Source organism: Trichechus manatus, unplaced genomic scaffold, assembly GCF_000243295.1.
Source record: "Trichechus manatus latirostris isolate Lorelei unplaced genomic scaffold, TriManLat1.0 scaffold00093, whole genome shotgun sequence".
Lineage (NCBI taxonomy): Eukaryota > Metazoa > Chordata > Mammalia > Sirenia > Trichechidae > Trichechus > Trichechus manatus.
This window is the reverse complement of record NW_004444029.1, coordinates 5,992,108-6,009,793: the sequence shown is the minus strand read 5'-3', so window position 1 is coordinate 6,009,793 and position 17,686 is coordinate 5,992,108. Positions and strand designations below refer to the sequence as shown.

Genomic DNA, 17,686 nt, shown 5'->3' with positions numbered 1-17,686 from the left:
CCAACCCTTCATTTAGCAGTTGAGTGCTTAATCACTGTGCCACCAGGCTCCCTCATCCTTATCACAGTTATGAAGAAACACTGAACTTCCAGCCTAGGATTTCTGATGCTCACCAGTAGGTGTCATGATAAACAACCATCAGTTGTCTTGGTCCGATAACTTTGAGAACATTGCACAGAAGCAAAGAACTGACAATAAGTCATTCACTACAGAGCACGCCCCTTTCCTTATGAAAGGCTAAGAAAGTTACACTGTTGTTGTTAGTCACCGTCAAGTTGATTCCAGCTCATGACGACCCCACGTGAAGGTGCATAAGCCATTCCAAACCTCCAGGTCTCAGCCTATCTCCTATAAAATTAGAAGTTGGATTAGAAAGTCTGAGTCCCCTTTCAGCAATGCCTGGTTCTCTGACAGTTGGGAGATGGATGCAGGTTGCACCATTGGTGAGGTCACCACCAGGGGACAGATCAGAGCGTCTCCCAGAAAAGCCCCCTAGAGGGGCAGAGAAGAACAAAGAGCAGGTTCCCAGGCTCCTGGGAGACAGTGTGGTGAGAGGCCAGCTCTGGAGGATGCTGGTGCTGCTTCTGCTTCTGGGGCCCGGTATGTGCCACCTTGTGCCTAGGGGCAGGGGAGGGTGTTTGTATGAGAGTGTTTTTGTAAGTATGTATGAGTATGTGTATGTGTGTGTAAGAGTGTGTTATGTGTGTGTGAAACTGTGTGTATGTGATTGCGTGTCTGAGTGTTATACAAATGTGTATATCTATGTGAATAAGAGTGTGTGAGAGTGTGTGGGTGTGTGTGTGTGTGTGTGTGGTTGTGAGAGGGAGTAGAGGTGCTCTTCAAGAGTTAAAGGGCAAGGTGAGAGTTCTCCAGTCAGGGGTGGGGTTGTGATCCTGGGGAGCAGGACAGGGAGACTTCCCAGAACAAATAAGACTCTTCAGAGCTGGGGAAGAGTGAGGATTGAGGCTGAGGTATCTGCCTGGGTCGTGTGGGCTTCCCGGTCTGGGACCCCTTGGATTCTGTGTCTCCAGGCCCTGTGCTGAGTGCGCTCATCTCTCAACACCCGAGCAGAGCCATCTGCAAGAGCGGGGCCTCGGTGAAGATCCAGTGCCACTCCATGGGCATCCAGGCCATGACAATGCTATGGTATCGCCAGCTCCCGGGACAGAGCTTCACCCTGATCGCAACTTCTAACCAGGGCTCCAGCGTCACCTATGAGCAAGGCTTCACTGAGGCCAAGTTCCCCATCAGCCACCCAGACCTCACATTTTCAACTCTGATGGTGACCAGTGCACAGGTCGAGGACAGCAGCCTCTACTTCTGTGGTGTCATTGACACAGCGCGGGGCAGAGATCAGGGACTTGAGCAAGAACCTCTGCCCGGCCACCCCTTCTACTCCCCATGAGTCTGTGGGCCCTGTGAAAGGGGGTGTGCAGGGTAGGAAACCACAGCTTCTTGAACTGAGACACCTGTGAGTATGCATGTGTGTGAAGTGTGTGTGTATATGTGGACTTTGTGTGTGTGTGTAAAGAGAGATTGAGAGAGAGATGGTGTGTGTGTGTGTGTATTTTGTGTATATGTGGGAGTAAAGAGAAAGACTGAGTGTATGTGTGTATGTGTATGTGTAGAATGTATATGTGTGTATGCGTATAGAGAGAATCTAAGTGTGGAGTGTGGAGACACATGTGTGAGACCCAGAAAACAAGCATAGCGCTGGGTCTATAAAGTGACCACTGACTTGCAGATGTCCCTGGACTGAAAATTATAAAACCTGGATGGTTGTCCTGACTCTGCCATATGTTAATCATGGAAAACATGATTGGAAAAATTCAGTATAGGTAGATCGCAGGACACATATATAAATGTGTGTGTTTTCTGTGGTAAGCGTGCGCTTTGGCTTTCCAAGACTATTTGACAATGTCTTGTCACCATGCTGGGCCCTCGAGATAAAGAGGGGTAAGTCAGCCAAGCAGACAGCTTCACTCAGGAGAACATTTCTGTGATGAACCATAATACTTTGATGAATGGAGAGGTAGGACCAGGTACAGGGAAGGTATTGGCTGAGCTTGCTCTCAAGAGAGGCGTCTAAGAGGAAAGAAGGCAGAAGAGTATATAAGGAAGGCTTCCAACAACATGACTTGTCTGAGGACCTAGAAAGCTTTGTCAGAAGCCAGAAGCCATTAATGGAGCAGTGAGTGTAGGCCCTTGCAGAAAAATTTTTTCTAGGGGAAATCAAAAATTACAATGACCACTAATCTTGCATGATCAAGTAGAAAGTGAGCAAAATACATGCACATGCCTTAAATAGAGAAAGGAACATATATGACCAATAAATGGAGGAAAAGATGTTTAATTTCATTGGGTATCAGGAAAATGTGAAGCAAGACATAATGAGATGCAAGTTTATATACATGATTACCGTCTTAGTTATCTAGTGCTGCTATAACAGAAATACCAAAAGTGGGTGGCTTCAACAAACAGAAGTTTATTCTCTCACAATCTAGCAAGCTACAAGTCCATATTCAGGAAGTGAGCTCCAGGGGAAGACTTTCTCTCTCTGTTGGCTCTGGAGGAAGGTCCTTGTCATCAATCTTCCCCTGGACTAGGAGCTTCTCAGCACAGGGACCCCAAGTCCAAAGGACATGCTCTGCTCCTGGCACTACTTTCTTGGTGGTATGAGGTCCCCCTGTTTCTCTGCTCACTTCTCTCTTTTATATCTTGAAAGAGATTGACTTAAGATACAACATAAACCTGTAGATTGAGTACTCCCTCATTAACACAACTGCCTCTAATCCTGCTTCATTAACATCACAGAGGTAGGATTTACAACACAGAAAAATCACGAGATGACAAAATGGCAGACAACCACACAATACTGGAAATCATTGTCTAGCCAAGTTAAGACATATTTTGGAGGGGACACAATTCAATCCATAACAATTATCAAAATATGAAAAGTTTGACAATACCAAATGTTGGCAAGGGTGAGGTTCGACAGGGTCAATTACACATCACTGGTGGGTGCATAGTGATAGAAAGAATTTGGGGACAGTTTGGCATCATCTCATATAGTTGCACATTCATAAACCCTACGACCCAGCAGCCTTCTTCCAGGTTTACACCCAGGAGACACTCTCACATACACACATAAGAAGGCATGAACACAACAGTGTTCTTAAGTAGCACTGTCAACAATAACCAACCATGGAGCCATGCCATATATGCTCTGACAAGAGTGAATGAACACGAAAAGAAAGTGCTACACCTAAAAAAGAATTGCACATTTAGATCATCAAAAATCTGGAAGAAATGCCCTCGGATTTTACTTTGATGGTCATGGTCAAAGGAGGACAAATTTAGATTGAATTACAGTTAATGCTGTGGCCACATTCATCCAAGAGAATGGATGTGAGTTGAGTCTCTAACAGTCAGTGGGGTTGGGAAAGGCAGGTCTGGATGCAGCACCAGTTCAGGCTAGCTGACACAGGGATCCTGTACTTTTAAGTTGAGCTAGGATGATGATGGTGGTGGTAGACATACAGGGAAATAAGGGATTTAAAATATGTTTAGGTACTCCAATCAAAAAGACCAGGTAACTGGTTAGACATGGGAGTCACTAGACAGGGAGATGGTGGAGATGACTGCTAGATTTGGGTGGAAGGGAGAACCAAATGGGGGAAGACCATGATTTACACTGAGACCAGGTGTTGCTGGGGCAGAAATCCAACTGGAAGTATATGGGAATCAGCTGGATGTTCAAGTCATGGCCTCAGAGAACAGATCTAGATGGAGGGACATCCAGCACAGCTGGAGAAGGAAAGGGCATTCGATCCCTTTATGAGCAAATGAATGTACAGTGCGAAAAGCAGAGAACTTAGGACAGAGATTTAGGAGCACACTCCCATGAATGCAGCTAGGAAGGTTGACAAGGCAATTGTCAATCCATATTAATGGCTGGACAATGGTGTAGTTATAATACAAATCGACGAAGGATGCTGGCAGGACACCACACCACATACAGTTTCTTCCCAACCCCACTAGGTGCTGGAGATGGCTGGCTGCTGCCTCACCTGCTGGAGCTGTCCACTCCTCACAGACCTCAGGGGAGGAGAAGGATGACCAGAAAGGTCCACAGGCATCTGGTGAATGTGCCCCTTTGACCACCAGGAGACGATGCAGGTCTTTCTGTAAAACAGCCTGGCGCCTAAAGAGCAGGCACAGATCTTCACCTGGAAAGAGAAGCTGTTAGACCTTTGTGCTGAATGGATAATGACCGGGGTGGATTAACCAGTAAGCATGGTAGGCATCAGCTTACAGTAAGCAAGTACCCATAGCCCTCAAGTTTATTCCAACTCATAAGGACCCCACATGGTTTTCAAGCTGTAAATCTCTATGGAAACAGACTGCCACATCTTTCTTTCACAGAGCTGCTGGTGGTTTCAAACCAATGACCTTTCAGTTAGCAGTCCAGCGCTTTAACCACTGCCAAATAAATACATGAATCAATGGGTATTGGTAGATATGTGGCTGAGTCTAGGGTAAGTTCTTTATACCAAAAGAATCTACTCTAAACCAAATCTGTTATAAAAGGTCCTTAATACTTGAATAAAGGGTGTCCAAATTCCCTGTATTGGGAAAGGAGATTCATGGAGGGTCACTCAACAGCTTTCCCAGAGAAGAGAGCTGGCTTGGGTGTGGATGAACTGAGGAACAATGGATCTCCTGTGACTCAGTAATCTCACTCCTAGGCACCTGCCTGAGAATCTGTTTATAAGCTCAACAGAAATGTTCACAGCATCCTTGTTCACAATAGATGAAAACCAGAAACAACCAAATTCCAATAAACAAGAAAAGGGATAAAAAATGTTGATATAGTCTTACAATATACTACTACCCAAAAGGAGGGGGAGAAGGAGAAGGAGAAGAAGAGGAAGAAGAAGAAGGAGAGGAGGAGGAGGAGAAAAAGAAAGAGAAGGAGAAGGAGGGAGAGAAGGAGGGAGAGAAGAAAAACCACTGGCACACACAACAATATGGATAAATTCCAAGACGTTATGTTGCATGGAAGAAGCCAGGCACAAAATAGTACATAATTTATGTTTCTATTTATATACAGGTCAAGAACAGAGAAAAGTAATCTTTGGTAATAGAAATCCAAACAGTAGTGAGGAGGAACAAGGGGGGATTTCTGCATATACTGAAAATATTCTATATCTTAATCTGGGTGGTAGTTACATGGAAGCATACATATGTAAAATTCCTTGAACTGTACACTTACAATCAGTAAACTTTACTGTATATATGTCAGGCCTTCATTTTTAAAAGAGAGAAATCAAATGTAAGTTTAAAAAAACTACTCCATGAGCACGTTCGATTAAATATAGTGTGTAGTAAACATATAAAAAAAAGACAAAACCAAACCTGTCTAAAATTTACAAGGACACTTGGGGTGGTCATTCCTCAAATAAAACCATCTAGGAAACTTATCCGACATTGATGGTCTGCCTAAAAAATAAATATAAAAATATTTTTTAAAAGGCGAGAGAGGAGAGACAACACTTATAAATAGTAATATAACATATAAAACACCTAGGAAAAATTTACTAGAAGGTAAACAAGATCTTAATGGAGAATATTACAAAAAAAATAAAGAGGAAGACATTTTAAAAGTCTGAAATAGAGATATACCATGTTCTCTCTATATTTATTTCAGACTTTAATAAAAAAAAAAAAAGAAAGAGAGATATACCTTGTTCTGCCTTGGAAGAAGTGCAGTCAGAATGCTCCTTAGAAGGAAGGATGGCAAGACTATGCCTTACATACTTTGGACACGTTATCAGGAAGGATCAGTCCCTGGAGAAAGACATCATGCTTGGTAAAGTAGAGGGTCAGCGAAAAAGAGGAAGACCCTCAATGAGATGGATTGACACAGTGGCATCAACAGTGGGCTCAAGCATAATGATTGTGAGCATGGCACAGGACTGGGCAGTGTTTTCTTCTGTAGTACCTAGGGTTGCTGTGAGTGGGAACCGACTCAGTAGTACCTAACAACAACAACAATGACATACCATGATCATGAATAAGTAAATGAAGTAATAAAAATATTCCAAATGTCTGAAATATTAGCTACGTATTTAATGTACTACTAATCAAAACCATCAAAGTTTTTTTTATGAAATTTCACAAGGAAAATCTAAAATTTATGTGGAAGGGGGGACAAGAAAAGGTAGAATTATGTTGAAGAAGTACAACATAGGGTGACTTGTTCTACCATCAATCAAATTGTTGTATAATTTCAGATAATGAAAGATGCATAAAGAAATGTTGTTGTTGTTGTTAGGTGCCGTCGAGTTGGTCCTGGGCCAGCTGTATTCACCACCTTTGTCATGCTTGAGCCCATTGTTGCAGCTACTGTGGCAGTCCATCTCATTGAGGGTCTTCTTTTTTGCTGACCCTCTACTTTACCAAGCATGATGTCAATCTCCAGGGACTGATCCCGCCTGACAACATGTCCAAAGTATGTAAGAAGTAGTCTCACCATCCTAGCTTCTAAGGAGCATTCTGGTTGTACTTCTTCCAAGACAGATTTGTTCATTCTCTAGGCAGACCATGGTATATTCAGTATTCTTTGCCAACACCACAGTTCAAAGGCACCAATTCTTCTTCGGTCTTCCTTATGCATTGTCCAGCTTTCTCGTGCATTTGATGTGATTGAAAATACCATGGCTTGGGTCAGGAACACCTTAGTCTTCAAGGTGACATCTTTGCTTTTCAATACTTTAAAGAGGGCTTTTACAGCAGATTTGTCCAATGCAATGCGTCGTTTGATTTCTTGGCTGCTGCTTCCATGGGTGTCGATTGTGGATCCAAGTAAAACGAAATCCTCGACAACTTCGGTCTTTTCTCTGTTTATCGTCATGTTGCTTATTGGTTCAGTTGTGAGGAGTTTTGTTTTCTTTATGTTGAGGTGTAATCCATGCTGAAGGCTGTGGTCTTTGATCTTCATCAGTAAGTGCTTCAAGTCCTCTTCACCTTCAGCAAGCAAGATGGTGTTTTCTGCATAACGCAGGTTGTTAATGAGTCTTCCTCCAATCCTGATGCCCCATTCTTTTTCATATAGTCTAGCTTCTCAGATTATTTGCTCAGCATACAGATTGAATAAGTATGGTGAAAAGATACAACCCTGCTGCATATATTTCTTGACTTTAAATCACACATTATCCCCTTGTTCTATTCAGATGACTGCCTCTTGGTCTAAGTACAGGTTCCTCATGAACACAGTTAAGTTTTCTGGAATTCCCATTCTTCATGATGTTGTCCATAATTTGTTATGATCCACACAGTCAAATGCCTTTGCATAGTCAGTACAACACAGTTTGACCTAATGTAGGGACTTGTGTGTTGCTGTGATACTGGAAGTTTTGCCACTGGTATTTCCAATACCAGCACGGTCACCCTTGATGGACAGGTTTCAGTGAAACTTCCAGACTAAGACAGACTAGGAAGAAAGAAAGATCTCCCAGTCTACTTCTGAAAAAAATTGGTCCGTGAAATCCTTATGAACAGCAGCATGACACTGTCTGATATAGTGCCAGAAGATGAACCCCTCAGGTTGGAAGACACTCAAAATACGACTGGGGAAGAGCTGCCTCCTCATAGTAGAATCGACTTTATTGGTGTGGCAGGACTCAAAATGAGAAGAAACAGCTGTGAACACCCATTAATAATCATAACATAGAATGTACAAAGTATGAATCTACAAAAATTGAAAGTCTTCAAAAATTAATTAGAACACAGAAACATAGATATCCCAGGCATTAGTAAGCTGAAATGGACTGGTATTAACCATTTTGAATTGGATAACAATATGGTCTACTATGGTGGGAATGAAACTTGAAAAGGAATGGCGTTGCAGTCATTGTCAAAAAAAAATCTCAGTATCTATCCTGAAGTACAGCACTGTCAATGATAGGATAATATCTATACACCTACAAGGAAGAGAAGTTACTATGACTATTATTCATATTTAAGCACCAACCACTAAGGTAAAGATGAAGACATTGAAGATTTTTACCAACTTCTGCAGCCTGAAATGGATCAAACATGCAATCAAGATGCATTGATAATTAGTGGTGATTGGAATGCCAAAGTTCGAAACAAAGAAGAATAGGAAGTTGAAAAATATGGCCTTGCTGATAGAAATGATGCCAGAGATCCCATGATAGAATTTTGCAAGACTAATGACTTCTTAATTGCAAATATGTTTTTTCACCAACACAAACTGCAACTATACCCTTGGACCTCACCAGATGGAAAACAGGAATCAAATCTACAACTTCTGTGTAAACAAACGATGGAAAAGATCAATATCATCAGTCGGAACAACCCAGGGGGTGACAGCAGAACAGACCACCAATTGCTTATATATATATATATATGTATAATATTCCCGGGTGGTACAGTTAAGTGCTCGACTACTAACTGAAAAACTGGCTGCTCAAATCCACCCAGAGGCGCCTCAAAAGAAAGGCCTGGCAATTTGCTTCTGAAACATCACAACCTGGAAAACCCTATAGAGCAGGTATACTGTGCACCCATGAGATGAGGTCTCCATGAGTAGAGTCAACTTGACCGTAACTGATATTTTTTATCCCTAATATAAAGAATTCCTACAAATCAAACATAACCTGGCAAGTAAACCCAATACAAAAGAGTGAAAGAGTTGGAAGGGTCTTCACAAAACAAGACCTGCAAGTAGGCAGTTTCCCCTTCAGGGTTACTCTGCCAGCCATGGAGAAGATTTTTCAGCTGATAGAACCAGGGCTTACCCTCTCCAGGAATTACCTTTGATTAAAGAGAGAGACTTTGCAGAGACCCTACCCCCTTCCCAAGGCAGCTGGCATCTAATGACTGGCTGGTATCTTCCTGTCTAGAGCACTAATTGATAAGATTTAGGATTTGTTTTCACCTTTTTGGCAAATATTTGCTTTGTGCCTCCCTCTCTGCTGGGAAGCCTACACTGGAGGCAGAAAACATGAAATGGACTGGCTCCCAGCAGTCCTGGGAGGCATCCTGCCTCTTATGTAATGCCCAGCCTCCCTGGGCCACATCATAGAACTGCAGTCTGTGGCCACACCATTGGCCACCTGGGGGCGCTGTGGCTCCACGGAGAGCTGCTGACAGCTGTGTGGGAGACTCAGGTTAAGGAGGAGTCTTGGCTGAGTCCTGGCAGGGGGAGCCTCTTTGAGGAACCAGGCTAATGGGAGGTCTGAGGGGTTAAGCATAATCTCTGGCACCCACTGACATGATCTGCAGGTGGATTCGCCACAGCAGGGAGGGAGCCCTCTGGAGCCTGCATTTGGTAGTGGCAGGAGGGGACTTCAGGAGGCAGCCCCCAGGATAACCAAGGCCAGGTGTGTGCCAAGGATCGACGGTCTCAGAGAAAGATCAGAGAGGGTGTGGGAAAGGCTGCTGTCCCGACTCTGCCCGGCCACCTCGGCCTGCTGGCCCCACCTGCTGCACAGGAGCTGGACAGAGGGGAGGACCTGGGTGCAATGAGGCTGTGCTGTCAGGGGGTGGAGGGGGTGCTTAGGATCCTACAGGGATGGTGACATCAGAACAGCAATGTCATGGGAAACTCTAGTCAGAGGAAGGGGAGGATAAGCCTGCTCTCTGGAAGCCCTGAATAGGAGACACCCACCCTCTTCCTGCCTGGCCCTGCCAGGGGCTCCAGGATCCTCTGCTGGGTGGCTCTGAGTCTCCTGGGGGCAGGTGAGTCCTGGGTTTGGTTGGAACCTCCCTGAACCCACAGGTGTCAGTTGCTGCTGAGTGTCAGGCTCCTGTAAGCTAGGCTCCAGCTTGTCCCCTACTCTACAGGTCCAGTGGATGCTGGCATCATCCAGTCCCCCAGAAACCTCATAGCGGAAAAGGGGAGAAAAGCCACTCTGCAATGTCACCCTGCCTCTGGACACAGCAGCATGTACTGGTACCAGCAGACCCAGGGCCAGGGCCCACAGTTCCTCTTTCGGTATTACAACGGGAAACAGCAAGAGAAAGGCAACATCCCGGGCCGGTTCTCAGGCCTGCAGTTCTCTGACGACCAGTCGGAGCTGAAAGTGAGCGCCCTGGAGCAGGAGGACTCAGCTGTGTTCCTCTGTGCCAGCATATTGGCACAGCCCTGCAGGGCCACCTCACAGCTGTATCCAAACCTCCTTCCCCCGCTGGGGATGTGAGGGAGGGCAAGCAGGGCAGCCCCAGCCCGGCCCCTGCGGTGCTCTGGTCCTTCTCCTACGCTCCCTGCAGCAGAGCATGGCAGGAGCTCCCTGACCACCGCATCACTCAGGTTCTCAGCTCTCGCAGGCCCCCTCCAATCCTAGCAAAAGGCAGGAGCACCTACTCCATGGGAGAGAGTAGGGGTGCAAGGAAGGACATTATCATGTCCACTTTATAGATGGGGACGTCTCGTGTCACTTTACAGACAGGAAGGTGTGATTCATGGAGACTCCCCGTATTTCATATTTACAAATATCAGAGCCAGGATTCAAGCCTATGTCTCTATGCTCCAAAACTAGATCCCACAGTGTCCCTGGTCTCGGTCAACAAGATGTGGTGGAGCATGCCTCTCTCCTGTGGAGACCAGCTGAGCAGGTGTGGGCAATCACAGGTCGTGGTGTCTGGTTACTGCCGCTTAGTCCCCTGACTTCCAGGACCTAAAGCTTCAGCCAGAGAACAGGTGTGTGTCCCGAGCTGTGACCCAGTAGGAAGATGCTCCCCTCTGCCCCGTTCCACATGGAGCAGGGTAATGACGTTCTCCTAATCCAGGGCTAAGTAACTAGGGGGCTTCCCAGAACCACAGAGGATACAGCCACGAAAACAGAAGCCCACCAGGAATTGAAGGCGGGGTGGGAGCTAATACAGGGAATTGATGCTCTCAAATCATCAGAAGGGCTGGGGAGGGGGGGCCTGGGGAGGCTGCAGCCTACTCTCTGTCTCATTACTAACGACCAGAAATCTGAAGTTACTACAGCTGCCCAGGTCAGGAGCTGGAGAAAACAGATGAGGGTCAGAGTGGACCTTTCCCACCATGTGGACGATTCACAGGGAGGTGTCCAGAGGCCCCTGCAAAACACCTGTCTGCTACTATAGACGAAACGTCTTTCTTCTCTCTGTCAAATTTTCCCCTATGTAGCTTATTTGAAGAAGTTAAACTGATTCCAGAAAGGTGCTGTCAGAGGACTCTGGGGAATGGAGATTCAAGGCTTCTAGCTCTTGCAATAAATGTGAAGAGTGTTAGAGGACATTGAAAGGTACCTGGGGCCCTGGTAGTGCAGTGGTTAAGAGCTCGACTGCTAACCAAAAGGTCGGCAGTTTGAATCCATCAGCAGCTCTTCGGAAACCCCATGGGACAATTCTACTCTGTCCTATAGGGTCACTATGAGTCAAAATCGATCTGACAGCAATGATTTTTTTTTGTTTTTTTTGGTCTGGTGCTGAGATGGAGCCCTGGTGGTGCAATGGTTAAGCACTCACCTGCTAACTGAAAGGTTGGAGGTTCAAACCCACCCACTGGCTCCACAGGAGAAAGATGTGGCAGTTGGCTTCTGTAAAGATTACGGCATTGGATACCCTATGGGACAGTTCTACTCTGTCCTATAGGGTCGCTGTGAGTTGGAATGGATTCAATGGGAATGGGCTTTCTGAGGGCCAAGGCTGTATTTAGCACTCCATCTACACAGAACAGAAAATGCAAAGCAAGAGAGTGAATTTTAATTTGCTGCCATCTTGTCCACAAAAATGGATTGTAGTTTAGCTGTAGGATAGTTGTTACTCGTCTGTTAATTTCTGGAACCTAGTATGGAAAAAAAAAAAAAAAACCCTAAAGTTTGGGAAACAAGACTTAATTTTAAAAATCACATTCCTTATCTTTAAGAATAGAATAAAGGCCTGGCGACCTGCTTCCATAAAGATTACAGTCAAGGAAACCCTACGGAGCAGTCCTACTCTAACACAGGTGGTGGCCATGAGTCAGAATCAACTCGACAACAGCTACCAACAGCAACACAACATGATAACACATTGAAGAAGTGGATGAGCTGAGATCCAGCCATCTCCCTTTTGCAAAGATTATTTTAAGACGTGTGGTCACAGAAATACCCCTGACTGAGCGATGGCCTCTCTATGAAAGTACATCACCTACTGCTGTTGACTACATGGAAGTTCTGAGTTACAGCAAGCTTCTGGCTCAGCTGATGTTCTTGCATTTGGTGTGGACAAGACCCTCTGAATGGAGACAGAGTGTTTCCCTTTGACCCAGGAGGCTCTCTGTGAACACCTCATTCACATCGTGAAAGACACTCTTTTCCTCAAGGACAACACAGTCACAAGGACTCAGGCAGCCCAGTCCTCCTCAACCTCACCCAAACAAGGGAAGAACTGGCCCACGAGGGCACAGGGGAGCCTCTCCTGGAGGGCAGCTCTGTAAACTGCTGGAGAAAGAGCAACATGAGACTTTGCCCCTGAAAACTTGCTGACTGTCAGGCTGGTTCTTTTAATGAGGGGGGGTTGCTGTAGGCTGACACCAGTGATCCAGAGTCTAGGTGATGTGGAAAATTGGTAAAATGTTCCTGGAGGAGACTTTTGATCAGACAAGTCATAAAAGGCACTAGGGTGGCCATGATGATTCTCCCTACACTCCAGAAATATCAGGAAAGAGTAAAAATAGTATGTTGTTATTAGTTGTCAATGAATTGTCTCCAACACATGGAGACCCCACATGTGCAGAATAGACTGGTCCATAGGAGATTCAAGGCCTTGACCCTTCACAAGAAAATCACCAGGCTTTTCTTCCGTGATGCCTCTGGGTAGGTTCTTACTGCCAAACTTTCAGTTAGTAGTAGAGCACTTAATCCTTTGTGCCACCCAGGGACTTCAAAAACAACAATAATGAGGAACTGTATCATAGTGGGAATAAAATACACATAGAGAAACAAATTTCCTCCTAGAAGTCAGGGACACGGCATGTACGCAGATAAACTTCTTTACAAATAGAGCTACTAATGCTCCCATTCTGAGCTGCTCGGCTGTGCGTCTATGATCGACTAGTTCCTGTGGAGAGAGGTGCGGCTGCTGAACTCTGCTGCCCAAGCACCTGTAGGGACAGTGACATCATGAGTGTCTCCACTGAAGGTCCACTTCCCATGACAGAGTCAGGAGACACAGATTCTCTCCATGCTGGGATGGGCCCCAGCCTCCTCTTTCCTTTGGCCTTCTGTGTCCTGTGGGCAGGTGAGTCCTGGTCACAGGTGTGCCTCCTTCCTTGGGCCTCCCACAGCCTCAATACAAGCCATTCTCTTGGGACCTCAGCTGCTTTCTGTTACAGGGCACATGGATGCTAGCGTCACGCAGATCCCCAGGCACAAGGTCACAAAGACAGGAGGGGAGGTGACCATACAATGTGTCCAGGACAACTACATGTACTGGTACTGACAAGACCCAGAACTGGGGCTGTGACTGATCCATTACTCAGTAGGTGCTGACATCACCAACAATGGTGACGTCCCTGGCGGGTACAGTGTCTCCAGATCAAACACTGAGAACTTCCCCCTCACGCTGGGGTCAGCCACCTGCTCACAGACAACTGTGAACTTCTGCGCCAGCAGTGTCTCCACAGTGCTGCAGGGCCACCTCAGCCCCACACAGAAAGGACAGCTAGAGGGGCTGAGGTTGCCCTGTGCTCATGAGCCCCTGCCCTGTGAAGGCCACCTCCAGAAGCCCTGATCTGCACAGGGCCTTCAAGGGTGCAGAGTCCCCCAAGAAGCCCTAGTCTCACTACAGGTCATCTCACGCCCTGGTCTGCAGGTTCTCTCTGCTGCAGGAAGGGAAACGCATCTTCAAGTGAGCTGAGGGAGACTCCCTTGGGAACCCTAGAGCCAGCATGCTCTCCCCTCTCCTCCCTGAACAACCTCAGTTCATAGTCGACCTTCTCTCACACCCCTCTGCTCCCCATGCCCTTCCTCTTGGAACAGCCCTGCAAGGCCCCGACCATCCCTATGTCCATCATCTCAACCTGTTTCCAAAAAAGGCTTGGCCATCAGCCAGCCACCACCTGGTCTGACGGTGTTCTGATCCTGTGAGGATAGTAAAAGGAGAAGCCAAAGAGAAGGCTAACTACAGGTGAGACCAAGAGGCCCTTCATCATCTCAAATCCCTGGGCTGGGATGCTGTATTAGGGTGGAGATGGTTCGCAGACAGAGTTCAAAGGCGGTGCAAATGGTTGAAGCACTCAGCAGCTAATTGAAAGTTTTGAGGTTCGAGTCCACCCAGAGTCACCTTGGAAGAAAGGCCCGGTGATCTGCTTTCAAAAAAATCAGTCTTGAAAACCCAATGGAGCACATTTGTGCTCTACACACATGGGGTCACCATGAGTCAGGGTCATCTTGACAGCACCTGTTTAGTTTGTACACATCAGTCATCCATCTGTGATGGGAGTGTAAGATGCGAAAGCACTATCTCAGCAGGTTTGCAAAGCTGTGCATGTATGGAGGGACCTCTGAGCCACTGTATACCAAAAAAAAAAAAAAGAAGCTTGCCATTGAGTTGATTCCAGCTCAAACTGAACTGATGTGACAGGGTAGAACTGCTCCATACGGTTTCCTAGGCTGTAAATCTTTATGAAAGCCAACTGTCACGTCTTTCTCCCACAGAGCAGCTAGTGGGTTCAAACCGCCAAATTTTTGGTTAGCAAATGAGTGCTTAACCACTGTGCTACCAGGGTTCCTTAAGCCACTGAGCCACCCTGTAGGATGTGAGAAAAAGGGGGTTGGGTGGGGAGGTCAGGAAGGATATGGGGAAGGGGCAGATAAGGGAACCCCTGACTCAAAGAAGCAGTAAATGGTTTAGGGGATAAACTGCTGCTCTGTGCCTGACCCAGCCACACCCAGACTCCCTGCCAAGCAGGAAGCTGGGTACAATAACACAGAGAGGGGTGAACCTCACCCTGTGACATCAACAACAGCTCTGTCACCACAAGTAAATCTATCTACCGGGAACCATGGACTCTGAACTGCCACCTCTCAATCCAGAGATCAGAGCCTAGAACAGACAGACGTCCCACCCCTGCTCTGGCCCTGCAATGGGTCCCAGGCTTCTCCCCTGCCTGGCTCTTTGTCTCCGGGAACCAGACGAGTCCTGGGCAGAAGGAATGCTTTGACTAAGGCTCTATTGTCGTCAGTTCTGAAGTCCCTGGGCAGTGCAAGTAGTTTACACACTTGGCTGCTAACTGAAAGGTTGGAGGCTCAAGTCACCCAGGGTGCCTTGTAAGAAACACCTGGCAATCTGCTCCTGAAAATCAGCCATTGAAAACCCTATGACACCCAGTTCTACTCTGACACATGTGGGGTCATCATGAGTTGGAACCAACCCGATGCAACTGGACTGGTCTATGACTTTCTATGACCTTCTTTCGTGCCAGCAACATCAGCCTCTTTCTGACTCTTAAGTTTCCCTTCTCTCTCTACAGGTTCCATGGGTGCTATGGTCACCCAGAGCCCAAAATACCAGGTTACCAGGGTGGGAAAATTGGTGACCCTGAGTTCTCAGAATCTGAATCCTGGTGTCAGGTACTTGTACCAGCAGAAGCAGAACCAAGCTCTGAAGCTGCTGTTCTACTACTACAATACAGAATTTAACAATGGAACAGACACCTCCGATAACTTCCAACTCAACTGGCCCAACACTTCCTTTTGTAGTCTTAAATCCACTCACTGGGCTTGGGGGACTTGGCCGTGTACCTGTGTGCCAACAGTAGAGACACAGAGGTGTCGTCCTGCCTCTCCTCTGCTCATAAACCTGCCATCCCCCAGATCCAAGAGCCTTCTCTAGGACCCATCCTTCTTCTAACAGCAATAACAGGAAGTGAGTTTATGGCTACGGTGATGTCATCTGTAGGCAGGAGCTAGGCATAAACCTGCAAAAACCATAGTCAGTTATGTCAAGAGTGGAAAAGTGGTTACACTGACCTAATATTCAGTTTGTGGTATTTTCCTCAATATTCAGTTTGTGATATTTTCCCAGGATCAACAAACTCATGGTGGTCCAGTGTAGGAAGCAGGTGGCTCACTGGTTGGAAGGAAGAGAAGCTAACTAGAGCTGCCCTTAGCCAACAGGGAGTTTATTCCAAGGCTAAATATGTGTCCCTCCTGAAAAGAAAAAAGAAAAAAAACAGTTGCTGTCCAGTCAATTCAAACTCATAGAGATCCCATGTATGCAGAGTAGAACTGTACTCCATAGGGTTTTCAAGGCTGTGGACTTTCAGAAGCAGATTGCCAGGCCTTTCTTTCCAAGTACCTGTTGGTGGGTTCCAAACACCAACCTTTTGGTTAGTAGTTGAGTGCTTAACCATTTATGTTGCCTAGGGACTCCATAGAACCCCAAAACAATAACACAGAAATTTCTCAGAAACAATCTGAAACGAAGTCTTGCAACAATGACATGGCCAACTTTACAACTCATTTCTTTTTTCTACCTTGTTTGTCTCATGTTTCTTCCTTATTATACATTGTCTTCTCCATTCTTAGCTCTCATAGTAAGTAGAAGATTGTATATTCTGATTGTAGTCTTCCAACCACATTGAGAAGGAGGAGCTTGACTGTCTCTCAAACTAGATTACAAAATCCAGAAGACAGGAGAGATTGGCCCTGCTTTTCTCAAGAACGTTCTCTTGGAAAATCCACCTTTAGTCACAGGGGTCGGGTCATTTTGAACATGGCACCTGGGCCCTGTCCCTTTGATTTTATAGATCAAGAGGCCAAGATTTCAGGGAGAGGAATACCCAAATTAGGGGCTTGGGCACCCAAGAGATGTCCATTACAAGTGAGGAAGGGGAATTATTTATGTATTTCCTGGACACAAAGACCCTAGGAGAGGAGAAATAAATGGAGAGGAGATCAAATCTTAGTTTTCAGAGCAATGTGTGAGCCAGTGAAGACTCCAGTGAATCTCTTTATAAGCGGGTAACCCAGGCAGCACAATAAGCATGCTAATTTTAAGTGTGACAACTTCAGTTGCTGCAAAGCCACTTGTTGGTTTCTGTGAAGCGGAGAGAAGGGAGCAGATTAGTGTGTTCTCAGTGGAAAAGTACCTACTGTGGTGATAAGCAAAAAGTGCTCAGGTATGTGATTGAAATGTAGTAGGGACAACACACTAAACATCGATACAGTTGTAGGGAGGCATTGGGTTATTAACTCTACCTGGGTAGGTCATTACATTTACATAGATCAGTTGGAGAATTCAAAGTATCTCTGTTAAAATTCTGCAATCCATTTTGTCCACAAAACTGGCCATTTCTACACCACCCCACCACTCAGCTCTGGAGAACTGTATAGATTCTCTCTGGACACACCTTCCTTTTTTCAGTATCAGCTAAACCCTTTAGTCTCACTCTCAGAAAACCAAACTTACTTCTTCTGTTCTCTGGCAAAATTTCATTCTGATCCCTTGAAACAGCAGCTCTCACTTTGTTGATGTATTTTTATGACCTCTTATTCAAGCATGAACAAATCAGTTCTCAGAGAAACACAAGAATGTTCCTTAGAAGCAAGGATGGCAAGACTTTGACTGTCTTGTTGTGGACCTGTCATCAGGGAAGATCAATCAATAGAAAAGGACAGCCTGTTTGGTAGAGTGTCAGAAA

At 45.9% G+C, this 17,686-nt stretch overlaps 1 pseudogene and 2 gene segments (V, D, J or C); all 3 read left to right on the top strand.

The window, feature by feature from the left end:
• The first annotated feature begins 551 nt into the window (after positions 1-551).
• LOC101343448 (immunoglobulin lambda variable 3-19-like) lies at positions 552-1,405 on the top strand. The segment is given in 2 exon segments: positions 552-600; positions 1,032-1,405. Coding segments are annotated over 2 exon segments (405 nt in total).
• A 525-nt stretch (positions 1,406-1,930) lies between these two features.
• On the top strand, positions 1,931-10,813 carry LOC101343193 (T-cell receptor beta chain V region CTL-L17-like). The segment is given in 4 exon segments: positions 1,931-1,956; positions 9,722-9,768; positions 9,874-10,160; positions 10,703-10,813. Coding segments are annotated over 4 exon segments (471 nt in total).
• A 2,419-nt stretch (positions 10,814-13,232) lies between these two features.
• Positions 13,233-15,953, top strand: LOC101342940 (T-cell receptor beta chain V region CTL-L17-like; annotated as a pseudogene).
• Positions 15,954-17,686: the final 1,733 nt, after the last annotated feature.